An 18,868-nucleotide genomic window follows, 5' to 3' on the forward strand; every position below is an offset into this window, starting at 1 on the left:
TCCCTTGTGCCAAAGCTCTAAGTCCTTAAAGAAACTGGACTTAGATGCAGAGCCCAAAAGGGCATTGTTGAGGTCAAGGGGGGTCATAAACCCCATAAAAGTGGGGTTCTGCCCTCATTGTGGCACATGCCTTTAATCCCAGCACTCAGGAGGCAGAGGCAGGCAGATCTCTAAATTCTAGGTCAACCCAGTCTACAGAGTGAGTTCCAGGACAGCCAGGGCTATACAGAGAAACCCTGTCTTGAAAACCAAAAATGAATTAATTAATAAACAAACAATAAAACTCAATAAAGATGGGACCCTGACTTGTTGAGATTAGTACCTTTATTAGGAAGCTTAGATGCTTGCCCATCTTCTTCTGCTGATGGAGGAGGGTCATCTGTCTATGTGTTGCTTTCATTGGTTAATAAATAAACTGCCTTGGCCCTTTGAGAGGATAGAAAATTTCCGGTGTAAAGCTAGCCATGCGTGACATAAAGCAGGCCCACTTGCTCCTCACTACATTCTGCCTCTCTGTCCTTCTCAGGAAAGAGGCCCTGGGAGGCCAAAAGAAGATGGCCCCCTACCAGCCCAGCTAGGAGTCCTCACAGGGTGAGCTCCCTCACTAGCCCTTGGCCTTGGATTTCTTGCATCCTAGACCCTGTCATGCAGTTCAGAGCCTTGAAGTGCCCAAGCCAGCCAGCTTTGGTCCTCTCAGCCACGCTGTTGATTCTCGCTTTCTGGAGACAGGGTCTTTGGTAGCCCAGATTGGTCTCAAACTGGCTTTGTTGCCTAGGACAGACTTTGACTTGGTGAGTCTCCTACTTCACCTCTGGAGTGCTGCGGTTACAGGTGTGCACCATGACACCCAGTCAAAGAGACTGGTTCTTTCGTTTCAGGGTGTCACTCTGTAGCCCAGGTTGGCCTGGAACATACGTACTTGGATCCTCCTGCTTCTGCCTCCCCTGGAGGACGACAGCTGGGTGCCCCTGTCCTGTCAGCAATCAGGAGACTGAGGAAGGAGGTACTTGGCTTACAGGTCAGCCTGGGCTTTGTAGCAAAACCCTGCCTCCAAGCACGAAACAAACCCTGCGAAACCCAAAGAAAGCCTGAGTCTGTCAATCCAAGAGAGAAGAAATCACAGGTCTAGGGGCTTTTATCTCCTGCCTCTAAAACACGCTGTGGTGGTGGTGGAGGCTCCACCCAGTGACTGGCAGCGGCTGCTGTGACTCCCTCTGGGGGCACTGTGTGCCAGAATGAGATGCTTCCCTTGGTTCTCAAGGTGGACAGCAGCAGTTGTCTGATGCCAGGCACCCTCTGCCTCCCATCCCAGGCCTCTGCATCCCATTTCCTCCCCCACATTGTCAGTCCAGTCCATAGAGAAAAATGGGGTCAGGCTTCCTCCTTTTCTTTGCTGGGTTCCACAGGCAACTGGGTCACTGTGTGTGTGGCCGCGAGGTCATTCCCTGTCCGTCCCATCTCTGGCAGTTACTTCAGAAAAGGCATCTGCGGATGGGGCTGAAGGAGGTAGAGGTGTCTTGGAGGTGATTTCCACCTCTCCTCCTGGGATGGTGGAATCCAAGGGCTCCAAGGGACACCTAGGCTCAGTAACTTTGGTGGTGGTGGGGAACCAGTGAGCTCTCTGGTCAGAGGCCTCTGCCTGTGTCTTCTGTGTGATTGTACTCCTCTCTGAGCTAAAATCTGGACAGCTAGCTCCCATCTCTATCTCTCTCTCTTGTCTTGGTTTAGACAGACTCTCACTGTGAAGTCCTGGCTGGCCTAGAACCCACCTAAGTATACCAGGCTGGCCTGGAACTCACAGAGATCCTCCTGCCTCTGCCTCCCAGGTTCTAGGAATAAAAGCATGTGCCACTGTTCCCGGCCAATCATGGCGTCTTCTGTACCTCAAGTTGGCTTGGATCCTGATATAGAGCTGAGAGTGACCTTAAACTTCTGACCCTCCTGCCTCCACCTCCAGGGTTTGTGTTACCTCACTGGGTTTCTGCAGTGCTAGGGGATCGAACCTAGGGCTTCAGGCATGATAGGCAAACATTCCACCAACACAGTACATATCCAGTCCCTCTTTTTGTTTCTCTGATACAGGTTCTTGTGTGCAGCCCTGGATGGCCTCAAACTTAGAGCAAACCCCCTGCCTCAGCATTTTGAGAGTTGGGATTACCCATCACATCCAGCTACAATGTATTTTTAATTGTTTATTTGTTTATTTTTATTATATGTGCACTGGTGTTTTGCCTGCATGTACGTCTGTGTGAGAGTGTCAGATCTTGGAGTTACAGACAGTTGTGAGCTGCCATGTGGGTGCTGGGAATTGAACTCTGGTCCTCTGGAAGAGCAACCCAGTACTCTTAACCACTGAGCCACCTCTCTAGCCCTGATGATTATATTTTTTTAAATACATATTTAGGAGCTTTGGGAAGTGGAGCCCCTTTCAAACTGAAGCTTGGATGGTAGAGTCAGAGTCTTCATGGAGAGCACAGGTCCCAGAATCTGCTGGAAGTAATAGTGTGGTCCCAAGACTTAGACTAGCTTAGGGTTATTATTGTCTTGGGAGGCAGAATGAGTGATATTCATGACAAGTCTACTAAGCACTACACAAAATGAGGCAGACCTACGTATGTGAGAAGATTCCTGGAAGAAACACATATTATTTTTCTCCCTCTACTGGGGATGGAACCTAGGACTCATCCTGGGTAGGAGCCCCACCCTCAGCCCCTCACTGGGGGATTCTAGGCAGGGGCTCTACCACTGAGCCACACCCCAGCCGCTCACTGGGGGATTCTAGGCAGGGGCTCTACCACTGAGCCACACCCCAGCCCCTCACTGGGGGATTCTAGGTGGGAGCTCTATCACTGGGCTACATCCCATGACTCTTCATTGGGGGATTGCAAGTAGGGGCTCTAACACTGGAAGCTACACCCTCAGCCTTAGACAAATGTGTTTGTTTTCTATCAGCCCGAGGGTTGTGAACATTACTGACAATACTCAAGGGTTTCTTTCTGTACACTGATAGCATCCTCAGTCTTATGAGGGAAGAGCTATGATGGTGTATATTTTACAGATGAAGAAATGCAAAGTTGATTTCCCCAGCACAGCGGAGTTTCAGTGTTTGTCCATCTGCTCCATCGCCCCGCATTGCCTCGGGAGGAACTGGTAACACTGACTGCGCTCCCTTCTGGCGGCTGTGGGAACTACAAAAGCTGGAACAAGGTTTACAGTACTACAGACCCTTGGTTTCCTCTCTTGTGACATACAGAGTTGACAGCAACAATACATAAGAGATGTCATAGGAACTGGTGAGCTAAAAGGTCAAAAGTAACCTGGCCAGGTGGCATAAAAGACCCATACTCTCAAAACTTGGGAGATTAAAGTGGCAGGGTCAAAAGTTCTATGTCATTTTGGTCTAGACGGTAAGAACCTGTCTCAAGAAAAACAAATAAAATGGTTTTGGGGGTGTGTCTCAGTGGTAGAGCCCCTGCCTAGAATCCCCCAGTAAGGGGTTGGGGTGTGGCTCAGTGGTAGAGCCCCTGCCTAGAATCCCCCAGTGAGGGGCTGGGGGCGTGGCTCAGTGGTAGACCTTGTCTAGTCTTCGCAGGGTCTTAGATTCATTTCTCAGCAATGAAAAATAAAACTAGCCACATTATTCTTATTTACTATTCTTTTGCAGGTTTGGAACCCAGAGCTAAGTGCCCTTCACTACGAAACCTATCTCATGGTGACCGTCGTTTTTGTTCGTGGACTGTAAATGAAGAACACTGTCCCGGCTTGAGATGACGCCTAGGGATGCCCAGAGGGAGGTATGACTCGGTCATGGGGACACCTGAGCCTTCCTGTACCAGGGATACAGAACCTAGCTTGACCTAGAAACTTTAGAGGTCTCCTTTTCCTTCTCCCTCTCTGCCTCCCCCTCCTGCTGGCCTAATTAAGCATCTGCCCTCACACAGTGCCCATTCCACACAGCCTCAGCTGGCATCCGTGGTTCCCCAAGCTTTCTGGGACCTAGTAATTGACTGTGCCTCTTACCTTCTTGGGTGTAGGTAAAACAGGTCATTTTGAGCAGCGTGAGAGGTAGAATTTTTAACCCAGCATAGCTGAGGCTGCCAGCTTCCCACCTGGGAACCATTCTTTTTGACCAGGGATGACATCATTTGGAGGCGGCAACACTCCCAAGTGTAAGACTACATTTCCCAGAGTCCCTTGCAACTAGGAAGCCTACAGCCAGTAGGGCCCTTGAGGTGACTGAGGAACTGGAAGCCCTAAGCTAAAGAAGAAGCAATAAGACAGAAGGTTCTGATACTGAAGACTGTGTGGGGATTCTATTCAACAATGTACTTCTTAGAATTTTTTAAAATATCCATATAATCTACTCCTAAAGTATCAACCCTCTTTTATCTCCCTGTCCCTTGAAAATGTTTTTTGAGATAAGGTCTCAAGTAAACAAAGCTGGTCTTGAACCTCGTTGCATAGACTGCCCTGTGCTTTGAACCCCTGATCCTCCTGCCTCCAGATCTGCTGGCATTACGAGCATACACACCATGATGGTTGCATTCTTGATGTAATGGCTGAGATCTAGAAGGTGCTGGACAGCCCCTTGAGAAATACCGTTCTCTGAGGGGAAGTAGCCCTGCCTTAGGGCAAGGGTAAGGGCAGGAGCTACCCAGCAAACAGGGTCCTCTCCTACTCCACACTTTCTATTTGTACCCGTAGAGGTCTGGTCTTTATCCCTCTGGGGAGCAGGGCACCCCTCCATGTTAGCTGCAGACCTGTGCGAAATCTCCAGGTACTACCCTGGAGCAGAGGGCATGGGTCAAGCATCCCTAAGTGTACATGCGCCCATGCTCTGGGGTGACAACCAAAAGCAGGGGGGCCTAGCTGCACTTGACCCAACTGGCGGCGGTGGAAGGAGAGGCTGACAACCACGTGCATTCATCCTGACGTTTATGGACTGGGTAGCTCTCCCACAGCTCGGCACTAAATCTAGATGGAGGCAGGATGGCGGGACCGCGGTCTGCATCCCTACTACAGGTGAGCGGTCCTGGGCTAAGGGGTGGATGCGGGAAGATGCTGCGAGAGCGCGTTTCTCTCCAGGTCTCAGTGGCTTGCGGTGTGGGTGCTGCTGTTGCTGCTGTTGCTGCTGCGGCTGCGGCTTCGGCTGCGGCGGCGGCGGCGGCGGCGGCGGCGGCGGCGGCGGCGGCTACTCCAGGGCTGTGCATGAGGACGGGGGGCGGGGACAAGGAGGCTGTCAGTCAGCAGGAGGATCCTCCCGCAGCCCCGCCCACCGCGCCTCCCGCGGACCCCTCCGCCCCGCTCAGCCTGTGCCACGATCTGGGGTCTGGTGGTGCAGGATGGTAGAGTGGTCCTCCAGCTGGACTGTGACAAAGGAGGCTGCAAAGGAATTCCCCGGGCTCAGGAGTGCGCCTGCGCGAACCCAGACAGCCAGTGGCTGGGTCCTGACTGGTCCTGGCTCAGGATCTTGACATCTGGGTGTCTAGGTTTGGGACAGGCAAGACTACAGATTGTTATTCTCTGTCAGGGGCACCTGTCCAGCGCACCTGCCCTAGTAACATGGCCCTGAAGACCTCTGTGAATTCTTAGTCTGATGGAGGAGACATGGCCTTTAATTGCAAGAGCATGGTTCTTGACTGGCAGCTTCTAGTCTGATAGAAGAGACAAGGTCCCTGTCTCTGATGGAGGAGACATGCCCCTGACTCTGGAAGCTCCCAGTCTGATGGAGGAGGCATGCCCCTGACTCTGGAAGCTCCCAGTCTGATGGAGGAGGCATGGGTCCTGACACTGGGAGCTCCCAGGGTAATGGAGGAGACAAGGTTCCTTACTCTGGTGGAGGAAATATGGCCCTTGATTCTGGGAGCTCCCAGTCTGATGGAGTAGACATGATCCCTGACTCTGGATGCTCCCAGTCTTATGGAGGAGACACAGTCCCTGACTCTAGGAACTCCTAGTCTGATGGAGGAGACACAGTCCCTGACTCTGGGAGCTCCCAGTCTGATGGAGGAGACATGGTTCCTGACTCTGGGAATTCCTAGTCCGATGTAGGAGACACAGCCCCTGACTCTGGGAGCTCCCAATCTGATGGAGGAGACATGGTTCCTGACTCTGGTGGAGGAAATATGGCCCTTGATTCTGGGAGCTCCCAATCTGATGGAGGAGACATGGTTCCTGACTCTGGGAGCTCCCAGTCTGATGGAGGAGACACAGTCCCTGACTCTGGGAGCTCCCAGTCTGATGGAGGAGACACAGTCCCTGACTCTGGGAGCTCCCAGTCTGATGGAGGAGACACAGTCCCTGACTCTGGGAGCTCCCAGTCTGATGGAGGAGACACAGTCCCTGACTCTGGGAGCTCCCAGTCTGATGGAGGAGACATGGTTCCTGACTCTGGGAATTCCTAGTCCGATGGAGGAGATACTATTCCTGACTTTGGGAATTCCAAGTCTGATGGAGGAGACACAGTTCCTGACTCTGGGTGCTTCTCAGTCTGATGGAGGAGATGCAGTTCCTAAATCTGGGAACTCCTAGTCTGATGGAGGAGATGCTGTCCACGACTCTGGAAGCTCCCAGTCTGATGTCCTGACTCGAGTTTCCCAGTCTGATGGAGGAGACACAGTTCCTGACTCTGGGAGTTTCCCAGTCTGATGGAGGAGATGCTGTCCCTGACTCTGGGTACTCCCTGTCTGATGGAGAAGACAGGTTTGAGTCTGATGAAAGAGACATGGTTCTCCACTGTGGAAGAGGTCGTTCCCAACAGAGAACCCCGTCTGATGAAGGAGACACACCTAGCAGCCTACATCCTAATGCACATCATGCATTTCAGGTTGGGGGAGCTCTCGTGTCAGAAGGTGGAAATGGCTTGCCCTCATGGCACTTCTCATGGGAGAGGAAAATACCTGCATTCACCCCAACTCCCCAGTGTGGTGGAAGGAGCTGCATCCCTGTGGTTTAGTTTCCACTCACCTGAGGAGAAAAGATGCCCACCCTCACACGATACCCCTATTTACAGCCTTCCATCTGACATATACCTTATATGGGCAAGGAGACCTCAGTCTGATGGAGGCCCCTCTACCCTTGGTGGTCGTCATCATTTGAGAGGCAAGGCAAGTGCCACATATGGGGACACTCAGGTCAGATGGGAGAGGCACATGCCCGTGTCCCTCAGGCTTGTGAGGAAAGAGAAGGCCACCTGTGGGACTGTGCCCCCCCACACCGCTCACTCACGGGCCACCTGTAGCTCCACCTCCAGCGTGTCAGTCTTGCCCTGCAGTGTGACGGTCTTGAGTGTGTAGCGCCCGGCGTCCGTGAGGTTCAGCTTTTGCACCAGCAGTGAGCAATTGGCAAAGCCCACCTCCCGGCCCGTGTGTGCAGGGCCGGCGATCCAATTCCCCGACGGCAGCTGGCTGAGCAATCGGTTGGGCTCTGAAGCGGGTCCACGGTACCAGGCGTAGACTAGTAGGTCCTTGGGGTAGCCCTGGACGGTCAGGGTCACATCCTGGCCCTCCGTTGGTTTAGTCGGTACAGGCACAATCATCATGGCCACGGCTGCGGCTGGAGAGAGAGCCACCACCACTGTCAGCCAGGTCTGCCTTGGCTGTGGGGTGGAGTCCTCCCCCTCCCTTGGCCAACTCCTCCAGGAAAAGTGCTCCTCATGAGGTGCTGGGGAGACCAAGGATGGAGGTGACTTCATGGGTGATCACATAGACTCTCTCAGTGATGCTTGCCAGGGACACATCTCCCCTCTCTAGATTTCAGCTGTGGGCGACGGTGCAGGTTGTCCCTCCTAAGAAACTGGGAGACCCTAGAGAATCTGGCCGGGTCTCCTCCATCAGGGTGGAAGCTTCCAAACTCCCCTATCAGGTTGAGAATCCCAGAAAATGTGGCTGTGTCTCCCCCATAGGATGTCTGGAACTTCTCTTCCCATAGCGTGTCTTTTCTGTGAAAGTAGCAGACCCGAGAATATGGGGTGACAATTCTTCCATCAGATCAGAAGCCTCTAGAGGGAAGAAGCCATGCATCCTGTATTGCATTAAAAATCCTCACAAGGTGTAGATTGTGTCTCCTCCAATAGACTGGGAAAGTCTAGATTTTTTTTTCTAATCAAGTTTGGAACCCTATAAGCTGGAAAGACTATCACAATGGTTTGAGATTCTCTCCAAAGTGGGAGCCCCTGTCTCCTCCATCAGACTGAGAAATTGGAGATTATCAAAGTGGAACACTCTGATCAAGTTAGAGACCTCCCCCCCCCCCCAAGAGTTGGGAGCAATTATCTCAATTGTACCAGAACATTTCTATAGAAATTATAGTGGGTCCTGTGTCTCCCCCATCAGACTATGAATTTTAAAATAAAGCAGTATCTCCTAATGACCTGGAAATTCTGTCAGACTGTGCCTCCTCTCTTTGACTGGCAGTTCCCCTCCCCGATTCCTCTGAGATCAGAGAAAGACCGTGCCTCCTCCATCAGATCAGCTTGTTTCCCAGGCAGGGTAACAGTCATGTCTGTCTGTCCTCTACCTCACTCCCAGCACCTGCCACATGATTTCTGGCAGCTTGGGAGGAAGCAAACTTGGGGGTGTTGCATTAGGTACACCCTACACATACCTGCAGAACCTGGACACCCCCCATGTTGTCCCTGAAGTCCTCTGGTCCACCTTGTCTCCAGCCAAGGGCCCTCACAGGTAAGACAAGAGGCTCACTTACCTTTGGGGCTTCCATCTTTGTTCTGCGTGAAAGAGGGGTCCATCCCCACCCTTTTCATGAGACCCAGCCTGTTAGTGGAGGAAGAAGTGAGGGAGGAGGGGGAGGATTCCCACTGTCCCCAGGGGACAATGGCCACTTGAGAGGAACCCAGGTAGAATTATTGATGCTTTGTTTTTCTTTTGAGACAAGGTCTCATGTAGCCCAAGCTGACTCCGAACTGTCTGTGTCCAATGATGACCTCAAACTCCTGATCCTCCTGCCTTCACCTTTCAAACGCTGTGATTTTAGATGAGAACTTGATGTTCAAAGCCACCATCCTTGGGGCATGGGGAGTGTTCCCCGAGGTTTCTCAATGCCCAACACCTCCCTCCACACCCCACACACTTATGTAGAATAGAGATGTGAAGACAGTGCCTCTGGCTGGATTTCTCCAGGAGCCGACAGCTGCCTCTGGTTTTCCAGCTGTGGTGTGTGAGTGTGCAGTTCAGCCCTACGTGTCCTGGGTTGGGCAGGGCTCTCAGCTGTTGGTGCCTTTTCTACCAACAGGGATAATTACACAGAAGGACATGGACCCCGGTGTCCCACTCTGCCACCCCCCACGAAGGGAACACAGGGCTCACATGTCACTCACTCTAACCTCAAGGCAGAGGATAGTCACCATTTATTTTCTGATGTGACGGATTTTGCCTGATTCTTTTTGCACCTAGACAAGAGGGGGACAATCCAATATGCCTGCCACCTTGTCCCAACCACTTAGTGCATGTGCTGGGAATCTAATTCTCTTCTGGGAAAATGGTGGTCCAGTCATCAAAGGCCTGCTGGGCCTCTGTGGAGAGCATCTGGTCATCAGGCTGGGGCTGACTCACCGGACAGCTTGACCACCACAGAGGCAGAGCCAGAAAGTAGGGTCTTGGAGTTCTTAGCAATGCACGTGTACGTGCCCTCGTGGGCCGCCGTCATGCTACTGATGTTCAGGTGATCTAGGCCATTCTTCAAGGCCTTCCCGTTGAAGGCCCACACGTACTCTGGCTCAGGACAGGACCGGGACACACACCACAGGGTGAGGGACGTGTTGAAGTCCACTTTAATGGTGCAGCCCGTACGGGTGGTGGAATCTTGGAGAATAGCCACTCGTTCAGGGCCAACTGTAGGGCAGGAGGGAGAGACACAGGAGGGGTGGGTGGTGGGCTTGGAGGGGACAGGAGCATGCAACGCTTCTTGTCTACCAGACTGGGTCCCTGGCGCTGAGTACAGGGGAGAAAGAACTTGCACCTCTCTTGGTAGCGTCTTGATCTCTAACCCACTGTGTTATCTTGAAACTCACTCCCCCCCCCCCACAAGAACTCAGAACTCAGTTTTTCTTCTCATCTGTAAAAAAGAATGTGTGGAGCTGGGCAGTGGTGGTGAATCCCTTTGATTTTAGTGGGAAGAGGCAGAGGCAAGTGGATCTCTGTGAGTTTGAGCCCAGCCTGGTCTACAGAGCAAGTTCCAGGACAGCCAGGGCTACATAGAGAAACCCTGTCTCGGAAAAAAAATGAAACTAATCTATTTTCTATGTTAGACCCTAAAGATCTGTGTGTCTAAGCTGTGGCTCTCAGCCTTGCTAACGCTGCGACCCTTTAATACAGTTCCTCATGCTGTGGTGACCCCCAACCATGAAATTATTTTCCTTGCTAATTCATAACTGCAATTTTGCTGCTGTTATGAACTATAATGTAGATAAGTGTGTTTTCTAATGGTTTTAAGTGGCCCCTGTGAAAGGTCGTTCAACCCCAATGAGGTCACGACTCACAAGTTGAGACCCGCTGGTCTAGACATGACTTAGTTCTAGGATGCTGCTTCAGCTGATGGTGTTTCTAGGCTTTTCCGTCTAGACTCCGCAGCTGCGCCTCGGCTGCTAGGGTGCTGGCTTTTGTCATCCTCTGGTTAGGGCTCCAGGACTTCAGGTTTTATATACCAGCCTGTTTTTTTTTTTTTTTTTTTTTAACTTGGCCTCATTATGTAGCCCTGGCTGGCCTTGAACTCACAGCGATTCTCCTGCCTCTGCTTCCTGGATTAAAGGGACTGCTCCACCAAGGCTGGGCACAGTAGCGGTTCATTTTCTCAGATTCCACACCACCAAGTTGCTGCTCCAGGTACTACTATGTGCTTCTGTGATGAGCTTTTGTGTTGTCCCCTCTGAGCCCTAAGTCCTGGTGACGTTATCCTCCACCCTGTCAAATCAAAACATCCCTCTTGGACATCTTATTTAGGGATGTTTTTCTTTTCTGACAGGGCCTTCTGTAGCCCAGGCTGGCCTTGAACAATACACAGATGACAACTCTCGTCAGGATCCTGCCTCCACTTCCCTGTGTTAGGATTGTAGATCTATACCAGCACAAACACTTTATAGCTCTTCAGATGGAAACCAGGGCTTGGCACTGCCAGCCAAATGTCTTGCCAGCTCAGCTAATATCCCAGCTTCCCCAGCCACATACCCCCCCTTTTTTTCTAAGACAGGGTTCCTCTGTGTAACATTCCTGGCTGTCCTGAAACTCACTGTGTAGACCAGGCCTTGAACTCACAGAGATCCGCCTGCCTCTGCCTCTCTAGTGCTGGGATTAAAGGTGTGCACCACCACCGCCCAGCTCTTTTTTTTTTTTTTTTTGAGACAAATCTTTCTAACTGAGCTGGCCTTAATGGTGAGCCTTCTTCCTCTACCTCTGGATCCCTGATAAGGAACACGCATTCTGTCATTCATCTACATCAACTTGACATTATTAGCTACAATCTGTGTACTTCATGGAGTGACTGACTGGTCAAGTGTATTTTAAGAGGGACCCTTGCTCCTTCCCCAGCTTGCTTTCTGTGTGACTGTGAACTCCTTCTCTTGTCCTGTTTCCATCTGTTAGAAGTGAATACCGGGTGCCTCGGAAGACTCACAATATACGGTCAAGTTCAGGGGCTCGCTGCGGCTGACGCTGACGGGGTTCCACACCTCGCACTGGTAGGCGCCCGCCTCCTCCCTGCGGACGCCGTGCCGGGTCAACATTCTGCCATCGGGAGACAGGCCCAAGCGGACAGCAACAGGCAGAGCGTCGCCATTGAAGAACCAGCGGACCTCAGCGGGGCTGGGGCTGCTGCACACTAGACGAAGGGTGTCCCTACGCTCCACCAGCGCAGTGTCGTTAGCCATGACCGTGGGAGGAGCCAGAATCTCTATGAGGGGGAGCAAGAAACAGAGGGGGAGGGGAGGGGCACCTCCTGTCCCCGGGGCAAGAAGCACCACCAAGCTTTGCTTCTGTACCCCCAGCCACAGTGACAAAGAAGACAGACATTATCCTGGAAGCCAGAATGGAGAAGGTGAGCATTTTAGTGTTATTTTAGGCACCCCCACACCCTGTTTTAAGGGGCTGGCAAGATGGTTCAGTGGGTAAAAGCACTTGCCACCAAACCTAACGACCTGAGTTGGATCCCTGGGTTCCACATGATAGAAGGAAAAGAACTGACTCTTGAAAGTTGTCCTCTGACCTCCACGTGTTTATTTAAAATACATGAACGTTCAGGTACACACACGCACACGCACACGCACACGCATAAACACATTCAATAAATGCAATTATAAAGAATAATTTCCCTTCTCTTTCCAAGGGAGGGGGTGAAGGAAGAGGGTGGAAAGTCCCGGATTGTTGCAGGGGATGGCTCACCATAGACCTGCATGTGTCCGTAGCCCACCTCCGTCTGAAACTGCCTGTTAAGGGTCTGTAGGATATAGGTGCCAGTGTGCCCAGGCAGGGCACCACGGATAGCAAGACTGCCATCAGGGCGCACAGCTTCCCGCCCTGTGTGGGCCGGTCCCGGGGTCTCATCACCAGTGCTGACAATGTAGCTGGCCACCAGGAAGGTCAGGCTGAGCGTAGGCCCTGCATACCAATTGTAGGCAAGCAGTTCCCCGGAAAGCCCATGGACCACCAAGGTGATATTGTCTCCCTCTGCAGGTTGGGCGGGCTCAGGGGTGATGGAGATCTCAGCCCTAGTGTTCAGCATCCAGGCTGAGGAAGAACAGAAGGATGGGATAGGGTTGACTTGTCACCTCATTTGACAGGAGTTGACAAGCTCAGAGCTGACATCCCCAGTGTCTGCAAGATCAGACACAAGTAAGATGTGTGCATCTCATGCGACACTTCCTCCTGGAATAAAACCCAGGACCTCATCCATGCTCCTCACTGGGGGATTCTAGGCAAATATCCTGCTACTGACATACAGATCCAACTTCTGGCCCTCAACATCTCAGTCACCTAATTTTGAGCAGGGAGTGGAGAAGTCTTATCTGGAAGTTCTAATCTCCTGTCTTGGTCTCCCGAGTGCTAGGGTTTGCAGGCATGCACCAACAAGCCAAGCTCTAACACCTGAGCGTTCATGGAGTCTGTCTGCACAGCTGTGCATGGTGGTGCCTCTTTGTGCACACACCTCCATCTTCTCAAGGTTGATGATACAAAGGGGAATTCTGTGTCTGGGCCACGTGACCTGACACTGTGCATACACAGCCTGTGTCTCTACAGAGCAACGTGGGGCACAAGAGGTTTCCCATAAGAGGCACTGAGCCGAGACTCAGACAGGACCCTAGACTCAGATAGACAAGTGAGTCTGTGACCTCGTCCTAATGCCAGGAACTGCCCAAGTCTGTCGCCCGATCCAGGGGCACTCGCTCTGTGTGCACGAGGGCCCCACACAGAGAGCAGGATATGTGGAGTCTCTCCCTCCTTTTCTCTTTCCTTTCTTTAGTCTTCCATCCAGGACCCAGGGACGCTGTGCTGGTCACAACTCGACACATAGCTGAGGATGACCTTGAACTTCTGATCTCCCTGCTTTCACCTCCTGAGTGCTGGGACTCTGGGCACATATCACCACACCCAGTTATGCTGTGCCGGGAGCAAACCCAGTGCCTTACAGTGTTAGGCAAGCACACTACCCTCTGAGCCACACCTCAGCCTCCTCCACCCCATCCTGGGCAAACAGACAAGTCTCAACCAGTAGGGCCGGTCCCTGCTGCTTCCTTCTCCTCTGTGCGTGGCTCACAAGGTGTCCCTGGCACTTCTCATATGACACACACATGCAGGCCTGGCTTGGTCTGCAGCCCCTTCCTGGTTGGAAGGAAGTGTGTAGTAATGACAGGCTCTGGGCTTAGGGCAAAGCTCTGCCACTTTGTGTGGTGAGACCCTGGACAGCAAGTCATCTCCTCAAGGCCTGGATTTCCTCTCTAGGAAGTCGGGCCACAGGTGAATATCCCTCTCAGAGTGGATGCTAGCAAGTGAAAAGGAGTCCAAGTCGGTAAACAGCACACATTAGTCAGTCCTGCTTCTAAGGACCTTAGACTGATCCTGCCAGCTAGGCCTATTCACAGCTGAGGAATTGAGGCTGAGGGGAGAGCAACACAAACCAGACACAGTGGTCACACTCTGGAAACTGAGGCATGAGGACTGTCTCAAGTCTGAGGCCACCCTGGGCTATATAGTGAGACCCTGTCTCAACAGCAGCAACAAAGACTTCACTAGTGCCGGGCTTGGTGACACACACTTAATCCCAGCACTCGGGGGGCAGGGGCAGGTGGATCTCTGTGAGTTCAAGGCCATCCTGGTCAACATTGCAAGTTTAGCCCAGGTTAGCCAGGGAAACAGTGAGACCCTATCTCAAAAACAAAAGACAACATAAATTTGCTGGGCATGTAACTCAGTTTGTAGAGTGTTTGCTTAGCAAGCATATAGCCCTGGGTTCAATCCCCAGTGTACAAACTTGGCCTGATGGCACATACCTGTAATCCCAATGCGAGGGAGTTTAACGTAGGAGGACCAGAAGTTCAAAGTCATCCTCAACTACAAAGTAAGCTTCAGGCCAACCTGGGCTGTAGGAGACTTTACCTCAAAAACACCTAAACCAAGCCCAGACAAGAGTCTGGAAACCCTGCCACAAGTCACCTTGCTTTGCTCTGGCTCTGGGACTCTCTAACCCCTCTCCCCATGGCTGACATCTCTTAGGAGCCGTCTCCAGTCTACCCTGCCCTCCTCCCTCTCAAGAGCATACTACTCAAGAGTGAAACAAAGCTATTCCCACACAGTGCAAGCTGGACTTCTGGCTCACACGCTCCCTCCCCTGGGCAGGGTTCCTCTCTCTGTCTTTAGGCCCTTGGTGGTCCAGGGAGTGGGCTGAGGACCTGGGGGTGGGAAACCCTTCTTGCTCACCACTGACGAAAAACCAGCTGCACCAGGCCAATGCCATCTTTCATCCCAGGTTGATGCCGGAGATGGATGGTGGTGATGGCGTCCCGGTCTCAGAGGCCCTTTCCTGGTTGAGGCTTGGCTCTGTCTGCCACTGGACCTGGGATCGGTCGGCAATTTGGAATCGGGGTGGATCACCGGAATTTGGAGGGATCGATTCACAGAAGACCTGGGGCCCTGTTTGGGCATTGGGCTGGGTGTGGCAAGCACCGGCCAGGGGCCATGACCCGGTCAGGTCTCCTGGGGCAGCTGCCTAATCCAGTTTGTGCCAAAGGCCCAGATTTGGTACCGAAAAGCAGGAACCAGGTCACCAGGGAGGAGGAAGGAGGGGCACAAGAAGATTCTTGGGCTGTTCTTGACCACCATGCCTAAGGCCTCACTGCTGCTCAGTGGGTCACTTAGGGGCACAGGGAAAAACTTCTGCCACTCCAGCCTCAGTACTTCAGGGAGTGACCTGTGTCATCACAGTGGATGGCACGACTCTGTGGGGTGGCATCTTTTGGACTCTCATTTGCTTGGGAGGTAGAGGCAGGAGAAAAATCACGATTTTAAAGTCATCCTCAGCTATGCAGTGATTGAAAGACCAGCCTGGGAACCATAAGCCCCTCTCCCAAAAAATCAAGAGGGGGAAAAAAAGCCCTTTTTTGAGGGTTCCATATAGCCCAACCAGATTTGAATTTATTACGTAACAAAGGACGGCTTTGAATACCTCCTGAGTGTTGGCATTATAGGTGTTCACCACCAAACCTGGTTCATGGGGTGCTGGCGGTGGACCCCAGGGCCATGTGAATATTCCAGGAGTCCTCTACCACCTGAGCCAAGCAAGCTCCGTCCTTCCCTCTGTTTGTCTTTTCTCTCCTCTTACTTTGTTTCCATCCTTCCCTCTTTGTTTTTGTTATTATTAAATGAGTGGCATGTGCCATCACATTCGTGTGGACACCAGAGGACGACTTTGTGAAGTCCCCTCCATTCTATCATGTGGCTTCTGGGGATCAAACTCAGGTCGTCAGGCTTGGAGGCAAGTAGCTTTACACACTGAGCCACCTTGCTGTTGCTTCTTCTTCTTCCATCCTCTGGGCTTCGGGAACTGAGCTCAGGCGATCTATCAGGCTGTGTGGCAAGAGTCCCTACCACAAGCCATCTCCTCAGACCTTTTACTGTTCTCTCTTTTTTAAAAATTAAAATTTTACTATATGTGCATAGATGGCTCTTGTGTGCATGTATGTCTGTGCAGTGCCTGTGGAGGCCAGAAGAGGGCAGCAGATCCTCTGAGACAGGAGTTACAGACATGTCAGCTGCCATGTGGGTGCTGGGAATCGAACCTGGGTCCTTTAGAAGAGCAGCCTGTGTTCCTAACCAGTGAGCCATTGCTCCAACCCATGCATTTGTATAACAATCATCTAGAGGCACTGCGGGCTGAGGCTGTTTTAAACTCTCTGCCATTTATAAGGAAGCCTGAAACAACTGTGAATTCCAGTGTCTAGGAGCTTTTGGAGCCGGCATTTCCTCCAAATAATGAGGGGCAGCTGTCCTGACCCCACGTGGGCCTGTAACACAAGCGTGCAAACATGTGGCATTTACAGTCATGCCTGACATGCGGTAAGTGCTCCGTTAAACATGAGCTTCCCCCTTCAATACTGAATGAGGGCCTACTGTGTGCTGACATTTTCCTAGCAGCTGGGAGAGTCCAGGGACGAATGCTTAGGTAACCCAGGTGTGGCAAGGATCAGTGAGGCAAACGTAGAACCAGCTGGGGAACGCTGCCCGGTGGGTAGAGTGCAAGCGTGAAGCCGTGGTTCAATCCCGGCACTGAATACACCAGGAGTGGCGGCACATGCCTGTTATCCCGGCGCTCAGGAGATGGAGGCAGGAGGGTCGGAAGTCTGAGGTCATCCTCAGCTGCCCAGTGAGCTCCGGGCAAGCCTGAGCCACGCGAGACCCTGTCTCAGAACAACAGAAAAGCTTAGAGTTTGATGGTCTACTCCAGTCACCTCAGTTCTTGAGAGTATGATGCAGGAGGATCACTGTGAGTTCCAGGCCAGCCTAAGGTACATAGTGAGACTCTATCTAAAAATCAAAACAAACAAATAAAAACAAAACCAAAAAACTTCTCACTTCTCTGGAAAGCAAAGCCAGAAAGAGGGTCTGCCCTTTGCAGGGAGGTGGAGGGAGGATGTTCAGGCCTTGCACGTTTGGACAGCATGTTACAAACATGTTACAAACACGCTACACTGATGGCCCCAGCCTGATTTTAGGTGGGAGCCGTACCTGCAGCTCTCCTGTGCTGGTTCCCTCTGAGTATTACTTTGTCCTGGGTTGCCCTCAACAAGGAGGGGCTGTGTAGAGGGGAAGGAGGCCTGAGGAGGGGTGGGGGTGAGGCGGGGCAGCTGCCTCCTGCCCCACTTCAACTGTGACCTTATCTCACCTGCTCTCTCTGTCTGGCCCTCTTCTACCCTGTCGCCTGAGAACTGGAACTGGCCCCAATTGTTATTCAGAATGCTTCCCCAAGGTTCCAGATGCCCCTCAATCGCCTTGTCCCAAACTGACTTTAGTCTCTTCCCAGACCTGCCCCTGCCCCTGCTCTTGTCCAAGAGGATGCCACTGCCCTCTGAGGCTGTAAGAAGGACATGCGTCTTGGTTCTCATGCCTCACCTGCTCCATCAGCACAGAGGCTGCCATGGCTCCCCGTGCCCTTGGCAGAATAGAGAATCTTCACGGTGGTGGCCCGTGAGACCCTGTGTGCCCACTGAGCCAACCCTCATGGAAAACTCCCCCACCCAATATATCATCACCCCCCCCCCCAGTCCTGGGCTTACCCCAACTCCCTGTCTGTCATAGTTCTGCCCCCAGCCCTGTCCGTCATTGTCCCTCTCCCCACCCCTGTCTGTCATCCCTCTGTCCCACCCCTCCTTTCCTTTCTTCCTTAAACCCTCTGCCCCAGTTTTTCTCTCTTCTTACAGAGAGCATCAGAGCTGCCGGCCTCCTCTTGTCTGTACAGCTCATCAGGTCCTCCCTGCATGACCCCAGCTTGCCTGCGTCTCTCTCCTCCCCGCTCTGTGTCTCCACAGTGTCCCCAGTGCTGTGTAGGGGGTCACAGTGTTTCTGGAAGTTGATACCGGGTGTGAATGATAAGGAGCTAGGAGTCTCCAGGGAGGCCCAGGTTTCTGGGCAGAGCTACCTTTTGTCCCCAACTGGTGTCATTGCTTCTAATCCCCAAAACATCACATGACCCGGCTCTGTCTGCTGTCCCTCCTGCTCCCTCCTCCGTCCCTGGTGTTCTTCTAATAAGAATCTTTGTTGTTTTTGATTATTTTTTTTAAAGATTTAGTTATTTATAAAGTATACAGTGTTCTGTCTGCATGTTTGACTGCACACCAGGCGAGGGCACCAGATCTCATCATAGGTGGTTGCGAGCCACCATGTGGTTGCTGGGAGTCGAGCTCCAGACCTCTGGAAGAGCAGTCAGTGCTCTTAACCACTGAGCCATCTCTCCAGCCAATTTTTTGTTTTTCAGGATTTTGTCTGTGTAGCCCAGAGTAGCCTCGAACTCACTGTGCAGCTGAGGATGTCCTTGAATTTGCCTTCCTGCAGTCACCTCCTGAGTGCTGGAATTATAGGTGGTTTAGATAGGGCTTCCCACAAGCTGGCCAAGGACTCTACAGGCAGAGCGACCCCCAGTCCCCGTGGGAGTCTTTGAACCTAAGCAAAAACTGCTGTTGCTGCGGACTTGCTTGGCCCAGGGCTACACCCAGGCCTTAGGCTGCTCTGTGACCAGAGCTGTGGGTGACCAAAACCTCTTCCCTCTGAGTCCTCTGAGATTAGAGCTGGCCCACCTGGGCTGCTTCAGGCTGAGCAATCAGGTGCAGGGCGTAGAGAGGCTCGTTGGTCACTCTCCATTTGACACATCGGAG

The 18,868-nt window shown here is 52.3% G+C and overlaps 1 protein-coding gene and 1 long non-coding RNA gene across 5 annotated transcripts in view; one reads left to right on the top strand and one right to left on the bottom strand.

Moving 5' to 3' along the window:
* LOC119820291 overlaps nt 1-12,311 on the top strand; it is a 30,360-nt gene extending 18,049 nt beyond the window's left edge. The window contains exons 3-7 of one of the 4 annotated variants that reach the window (XR_005286461.2): nt 1,827-1,958; nt 3,059-3,207; nt 3,665-3,794; nt 4,951-5,022; nt 11,595-12,311. This is a non-coding gene — a long non-coding RNA (uncharacterized LOC119820291). Of the gene's footprint in view, nt 1-1,826; nt 1,959-3,058; nt 3,208-3,664; nt 3,795-4,133; nt 5,023-11,594 lie in introns of all 4 variants that reach the window. The other 3 variants (XR_005286460.2, XR_005286459.2, XR_005286458.2) reach the window with 3 other exon arrangements.
* Nucleotides 7,119-15,044, bottom strand: Ceacam16 (CEA cell adhesion molecule 16, tectorial membrane component). The gene is made up of 5 exons (XM_038338433.1): nt 14,922-15,044; nt 12,390-12,734; nt 11,626-11,901; nt 9,570-9,848; nt 7,119-7,554 (listed from the first exon to the last, which is right to left on the bottom strand). The coding sequence occupies exons 1-5, from the start codon at nt 14,956-14,958 to the stop codon at nt 7,220-7,222; spliced, it is 1,272 nt and encodes a 423-aa protein (XP_038194361.1). The 5' UTR covers nt 14,959-15,044; the 3' UTR covers nt 7,119-7,219.
* Nucleotides 15,045-18,868: the final 3,824 nt, after the last annotated feature.

Source organism: Arvicola amphibius, chromosome 8, assembly GCF_903992535.2.
Source record: "Arvicola amphibius chromosome 8, mArvAmp1.2, whole genome shotgun sequence".
Classification (NCBI taxonomy): Eukaryota; Metazoa; Chordata; class Mammalia; order Rodentia; family Cricetidae; genus Arvicola; species Arvicola amphibius.